This window comes from Berghia stephanieae, chromosome 5 (genome assembly GCF_034508935.2).
Source record: "Berghia stephanieae isolate SIO BIC M18660-M18661 chromosome 5, UCSD_Bste_1.3, whole genome shotgun sequence".
In the NCBI taxonomy this organism is placed as follows: domain Eukaryota; kingdom Metazoa; phylum Mollusca; class Gastropoda; order Nudibranchia; family Aeolidiidae; genus Berghia; species Berghia stephanieae.
In genome coordinates, this window is record NC_088364.1 from 8,829,763 (window position 1) to 8,837,456 (window position 7,694).

Sequence of the window (7,694 nt, forward strand, 5' to 3'; positions counted from 1 at the left end):
TTGAAAGTGAGAAAAATGCTCTCAGCCTAAATGAGAAGAAACCGGATCATTACCCTAAAGAAAAATATACCGCCTGGTAGTATAAAAGTTAAAAGCAAATGGTAAAGTTCTGAAACAAGTACAGATGACTAGGTTTAGAATATGTCCATTCAACATAATGTGTTTCCTAGCAATGTACACACATGACATCAGTTTTCACTTGGCAACCAAGGTAAATCAATGGTAAAAGTTCTTTGATGTAGTGTGTGTTTTAGACTTTTTTTTTAATGTCCATTCAACATAATGCGTTTCCTAGCAATGTACACACATGACATCAGTTTTCACTTGGCAACCAAGGTAAATCATGGGTAAAAGTTCTTTGTGTGTAGTGTGTGTTTTAGACTTTTTTTTTTTAATGTCCATTCAACATAATGCGTTTCCTAGCAATGTACACACATGACATCAGTTTTCACTTGGCAACCAAGGCAAATCATGGTTAAAAGTTCTTTGCGTGTAGTGTGTGTTTTAGACATGTTTTTTTTATTTTACTTTCGCATGTAGGATACATCAAAGCAGGGCTGTCAAGAGTCCTGCATCATGTGGAACATTTCCACATTTGGGACTAATGTCCCACATCACCGCTTCATGTTCTGTTCAGCATTGCAGCCCAGTTGTTGATAGTTATTAGTATTAGGAGTTTATGACTGTGATATCATCCTCTATGGTCAAAGAATACACATTTTGTGTTTTTGATTAGTCCCTTCAAAGTGTTTTTAGTTGATGTCGGATAATGTTATATTTTAGGGAGGTCAATGACCGAGATATTATTATATGATGCCTCTAATACTAGGGTCAATGACCGAGATATTATTATATGATGCCTCTAATACTAGGGTCAATGACCGAGATATTATTATATGATGCCTCTAATACTAGGGTCAATGACCGAGATATTATTATATGATGCCTCTAATACTAGGGTCAATGACCGAGATATTATTAAATGATGCCTCTAATACTAGGGTCAATGACCGAGATATTATTATATGATGCCTCTAATACTAGGGTCAATGACCGAGATATTATTATATGATGCCTCTAATACTAGGGTCAATGACCAAGATATTATTATATGATGCCTCTAATACTAGGGTCAATGACCAAGATATTATAAACTGCATCCAATTGGTAGTATTATTGTGTACTGTCGGCTACTGTCTTTATTTCATTTTGGCAGTATGTATATGTGTGTGTGTATGTGCTTATTATTCCATCCCTCATTTGTCCCTCATTCTGCCCTCATTTTGACTCTCTAAACTTGGCAGCCCTGGCAAAACTTTGATAACCTTGGCATATCATATATCAGTGGAAAGAAAATTGACTGAAGTTGTAATCTGTTTTATTATTTCAATTAAATCGCTCCGATGTAAAATGCTACTGCGATCAAAAGGTGATGCGTTATTTGTTTTTACTTAGTGTATTACATAATATTATGTAATCATATTATTCTTTTATTTTTAAAAAAATTGGTCATAGGTAAATTAATAGACTGATATACTTTCCTCCTTTTTTTTGGGACAAATTGTCTTTATTATCACCGAAAGTCGAAGGTTTGTAAGATACGGTACAAATTTATTATTTAGGAGTTAAAGTATAAAGCTTTTATGTTTTTCTTTACTTGTAATTGTAATAGGCTTTTATTGTTTGCTTTATGATTATGTGTAAAAGGATATATATATTTTTTTTTTTTAACCATTTTTTTTTCGCAGAGCCCAAGGATGTAGATGTTGAAGACTTTGACAATCCTTTGGATGAGAGGCTCCATGTGGACTTTCATGTTGAAATTGATATTGATCAATCGACTGTCAATTGTGTTGAATTGCTTGAAATGTCTGAGAATGACACCAAGGATAATTGTGATACAAGTTTTGATATACCTTCCACATCCCAGAATACACTTGAGAATGGAAGTGGTTCAGATGGAAGAGAGAAAATGCTTCAAAAAGAAAATGTATTTACTTATAGGTCAGCTTTGTATGGACACACAAAAGTCCATTCTGGGGAAAAACCATATCAATGTCTTACTTGTGGAAAAGCATTTTCATCCAGTTCACATTTGAATAAGCACTCAAAAATACATTCTGGAGAAAAGCCATATCAATGTCTTACTTGTGGAAAAGCATTTGCATCCAGTTCAAACTTGAATAAGCACTCAAAAATACATTCTGGAGAAAAGCCATATCAATGTCTTACTTGTGGAAAAACATTTTCTAGAAGATTATACTTGCAATCACACTCAAGAAGCCATTCTAGAGAAAAACCACATCAATGTCTTACTTGTGGAAAAGCATTTACTAGAAGTTCACACTTAATTGGGCACTCAAGAATCCATTCTGGGGAAAAACCATATAAATGTCTTACTTGTGGAAAAGCATTTGCATCCAGTTCAGAATTGCAATCACACTCAAAAGTCCATTCTAGGGAAAAACCACATCAATGTCTTACTTGTGGAAAAGCATTTGCTTCCAGTTCAGACTTAAATAAGCACTCAAGACTCCATTCTGGAGAAAAGCCATATCAATGTCTTACTTGTGGAAAAGCATTTGCTAGAAGATCATACTTGCAATCACACTCAAGAATCCATTCTGGGGAAAAACCACATCAATGTCTTACTTGTGGAAAAACATTTGCTAGAAGATCATACTTGCAATCACACTCAAGAATCCATTCTGGGGAAAAACCACATCAATGTCTTATTTGTGGAAAAACATTTGCTAGAAGATCAGACTTGCAATCACACTCAAGAAGAATCCATTCTGGGGGAAAAACCACATCAATGTCTTACTTGTGGAAAAGCGTTTACATCCAGTTCACACTTGCAATCACACTCAAGAATCCATTCTCTAGAAAAGCCATATCAATGTCTTACTTGTGGAAAAGCATTTGTTAGAAGATCATACTTGCAATTACACTCAAGAATCCATTCTGGGGAAAAACCACATCAATGTCTTATTTGTGGAAAAGCGTTTACATCCAGTTCACACTTGCAATCACACTCAAGAATCCATTCTGTAGAAACGCCACATCAATGTCTTACTTGTGGGAAAACATTTGCTAGAAGATCATACTTGCAATCACATTCAAGAATCCATTCTGGGGAAAAACCACATCAATGTCTTACTTGTGGAACAGCATTTGCTAGAAGATCATACTTGCAATTACACTCAAGAAACCATTCTGGGGAAAAACCACATCAATGTCTTACTTGTGGAAAAGCATTTGCATGCAGTTCTGGCTTGAATAACCACTCAAGACTCCATTCTGGAGAAAAGCCATATCAATGTCTTACTTGCGGAAAAACATTTGCTAGAAGATCATACTTGCAATCACACTCAAGAATCCATTCTGGGGAAAAACCATATCAATGTCTTACTTGTGGAAAAGCATTTACAACCAGTTCAGACTTGCAATCACACTCAAGAATCCATTCTGGGGAAAAACCATATCAATGTTTCACTTGTGGAAAAGCATTTACAACCAGTTCAAACTTACTATCACACTCAAAAGTCCATTCTGGGGAAAAGCCACATCAATGTCTTACTTGTGGAAAAACATTTGCTAGAAGATCATACTTGCAATTACACTCAAGAATCCATTCTGGGGAAAAACCATATCAATGTCTTACTTGTGGAAAAGCATTTGCTAGAAGTTCACACTTAATTGGGCACTCAAGAATCCATTCTGGGGAAAAATCACATCAATGTCTTACTTTTGGAAAAACATTTGCATCCAGTTAGACTTGAATAAGCACTCAAGAATCCATTCTGGAGAAAGCCACATCAATGTCTTACTTGTGGAACAGCATTTGCTAGAAGATCATACTTGCAATTACACTCAAGAAACCATTCTGGGGAAAAACCACATCAATGTCTTATTTGTGGAAAAGCATTTGCATCCAGTTCAGACTTGCAATCACACTCAAGAATCCATTCTGGGGAAAAACCACATCAATGTCTTACTTGTGGAAAAGCATTTGCATGCAGTTCTGGCTTGAATAACCACTCAAGACTCCATTCTGGAGAAAAGCCATATCAATGTCTTACTTGCGGAAAAACATTTGCTAGAAGATCATACTTGCAATTACACTCAAGAATCCATTCTGGGGAAAAGCCATATCAATGTGTTACTTGTGGAAAAGCATTTATTAGAAGTTCACACTTAATTAGGCACTCAAGAATCCATTCTGGGGAAAAGCCACATCAATGTCTTACTTGTGGAAAAGCATTTGCATCCAGTTCAGACTTAAATAAGCACTCAAGACTCCATTATGTCGCAATGACTATGAAAAATGTTTTTTTCTCTTTTTGAGGAAAATTTTTGTCTGAAATCAAAGCCCTATCTCCACTGAGTAAAAATGTTTTTGAATTTTGAAAATCCATTCATAAATAAACAAGTTATGCAGTTTCAAAGGTGTCATTTATTTGGATGACCCGCAAAGAGGAAAAAAACGCGAAAATATGGGACGCTTTTTCTGCATTTTTTTCGACCTTTGGTTGTATCTTGCGTAATTAGTGGATTAAAAGATTGAAATTTGGCAATTTTATGGCAAATTTGATAGAGAATATGATGAAAACATTAGAAGAGTTCTAACTTATATAATTTTAGAGCTGGATGGTATATAAACACAGAGAGAGAGAGAGAGAGAGAGAGAGAGAGAGAGAGAGAGAGAGAGCGAGAGAGAGAGAGGGACAGAGGGATAAAGAGAGAGAAATTAGTATAACACACAGAAATATATTAAGAAATATATAACACAGAGAGAGAGAGAGAGAGAGAGAGAGAGAGAGAGAGAGAGAGAGAGAGAGAGAGAGAGAGAGAGAGAGAGAGAGATATTGCGTACGTAAACAAAAGAAATATAGAAGGAAAAGAGAAATTGGACAAGGTTACTGATAGAACGTGACTTGGAACACAGTAATTAAACCCATGCTGAGATTGTAGATCATATTGCAATCGAAAACTTTTAACATTATAATTTCTTAAATTCTTGTAAATTAAACAGTCAAATTATCAGCTGTTTATTGAACCCAAACGCAATGCCAGACGATAAACACCCCTCTGCCAGTGAGACCGCGCAGACATTTTGACTAGTCATGAACTTTAAAACGAGGTCAACCAATCAGAAAGCGCTTTGCCACGACTCGCTCAGCCGCTGTTTGGTGCCAAATCGTTTTGAACTTGTGATTCGGGCTGTAGGGCAAAATGGCTTTGTCTTTTACTTTTACAAATGAAGAGCAAATTAGGATGGTGTTTTGTAAAATACGGGAAAAGTACTCGTCATATTCATATGAAATTTTACAACCTAAAAGAAGAAATGTTCATGTATTACCTTGTCAGCGACAAAACCTACGTGTCCGGTAGTTTTAGAAATATTTTACTCCAAAGTGTAAAAATCTATTTTTAACGGTCTTCTGGTAATCGTACGAGTTTTGTCGCTTGACATAATCTAAAATAACCTTTTTTCTAACTGTGTGCCAACTTTCAGTCATATTCATCGATAAACAGCGTCGTAATTAATTTTTTTAAATAGCAGATACCAAACGGCTTTGTCCCATATTTTGTCGCGAATTTGGGCACTTCGTGAGCGAAAAAGAGGCCCAAAGATTTGTGCGGGATAGTCATTGCTACATTATGGAGAAAAGTCATATCAATGTCTTACTTGCGGAAAAACATTTGCTAGAAGATCATACTTGCAATTACACTCAAGAATCCATTCTGGGGGAAAACCACATCAATGTCTTACTTTTGGAAAAGCGTTTACATCCAGTTCAGACTTGCAATCACACTCAAGAATCCATTATGCAAAAAAACCACATCAATGTCTTACTTTTGGAAAAGCATTTGCTAGAAGTTCACACTTAATTAGGCACTCAAGAATCCATTCTGGGGAAAAATCACATCAATGTCTTACTTTTGGAAAAGCATTTGCATTCAGTTAGACTTGAATAAGCACTCAAGAATCCATTCTGGAGAAAGCCATATCAATGTCTTACTTGTGGAAAAGCATTTGCTAGAAGATCATACTTGAAATTACACTCAAGAATCCATTCTGGGGAAAAATCACATCAATGTCTTACTTTTGGAAAAGCATTTGCATTCAGTTAGACTTGAATAAACACTCAAGAATCCATTCTGGAGAAAGCCATATCAATGTCTTACTTGTGGAAAAGCATTTGCTAGAAGATCATACTTGCAATCACACTCAAGAATCCATTCTGGAGAAAAGCCATATCAATGTCTTACTTGTGGAAAAACATTTGCTAGAAGATCATACTTGCAATCACACTCAAGAATCCATTCTGGGGAAAAACCACATCAATGTCTTACTTGTGGAAATCCTATTATAATTAAATACTAAACTAATATCACAGCCAAAATTTGAATGTTGTAATTGTAAGGTACTAGTGCTTAGTGCAGTCAGCACTTGTGGACTGCCTTAACGGGTTTACGACACTGAACATAAATTTGACTCATATTCTTTAAAAAGTGTTCGGAATAACAAACCAAAAAGTGAAAAAGAGGGAATGGGGAGGAGAGAAGTGAACGAAAATGAAAAAAAAACAAAAAACACACACACCCTCACAAAAACAAAAAAACAAATCCATATATTCGTATCTTTAGTTGAAGATGTGTTTACTTTCATATTTTTCTGTTTCATATCCAACCCTCAACAATAGTCCCAGAATTAACAATAATAGAAGACATTGAAGAGTTACCACATTTTTGATAAATAGAAAAGTCACTATCTTTGTACCAATAAGTTTTACTTGGGTTGAAAGAATTGCACAGTTTATTTTAACACCATTGACTTATATGAGTATAATTTATCTTGTAGTAAGATTGACCTAAAGGGAGAAGGACATTAATTCTGAAATCAAAATTTTCTGCATGCGGTATAGTCACCCGTAAGGTTTTACATCATGTATATCGCTGCATTGTGAGCAAACAAAAAATGCAACACTTGATTCGTTTCTAGAAACAGTCTGAGCGATGTGTGTCATGACAGATGAATTAGATTCAGTTATTCACAATATTATTCGAAAAGACGTCAAATTAAAGGTTTAAAACCAAGTGACACATTATGAGTTTTAAAGTAAAATTACTTACACATGTGTTTCCAATATAGCATAGGAAAATAAGATATATCAGAGAGGGAATTTTCGTAATTTATTCAAGTAAAAAGCGAAGCTTTGAATTGCTAATAAATTTAGTTTCAGTTAACCAAAATATCAAACAAGATATGTTCATTCAAAAACAGATGGTAACAATAGTGGCTAACACCAATCGTTATCTCATAATATGTGGCAATCATGCCGATTATGTAACTCGACACAGACATATCATTGGGATTAACCTGCATTTCAGTTACCGGCTCAACATTATTATTATTATTATTATTATTATTATTATTATTATTATTATTATTATTTATTATTATTATAATTATAATTATTATTATTATTATTATTATTATTATTATTATTATTATTATTATTATTATTATTATTGTTATTATTATTATTATTATTATTATCATTATTATTATTATTATCATTTATATATTATTATTATTATTATTATTATTATTATTATTATTATATTATTATTATTATTATTATTATTATATATTTGTGTGCGCGTTTCATTACGTTTTGTCTTCC

General features: G+C 34.1%; 1 protein-coding gene and 1 pseudogene across 1 annotated transcript; both read left to right on the plus strand.

The window, feature by feature from the left end:
- The first annotated feature begins 124 nt into the window (after nt 1-124).
- Nucleotides 125-4,869, plus strand: LOC144973852 (uncharacterized). The gene is made up of 5 exons (XM_078916743.1): nt 125-211; nt 541-649; nt 1,749-1,990; nt 2,520-3,700; nt 3,867-4,869. Exons 1-5 carry the CDS (start codon nt 125-127, stop codon nt 4,345-4,347), a joined length of 2,100 nt encoding a protein of 699 aa, XP_078772869.1. The 3' UTR covers nt 4,348-4,869.
- Nucleotides 4,870-5,654: 785 nt separating this feature from the next.
- Nucleotides 5,655-6,633, plus strand: LOC144973853 (uncharacterized; annotated as a pseudogene).
- Nucleotides 6,634-7,694: the final 1,061 nt, after the last annotated feature.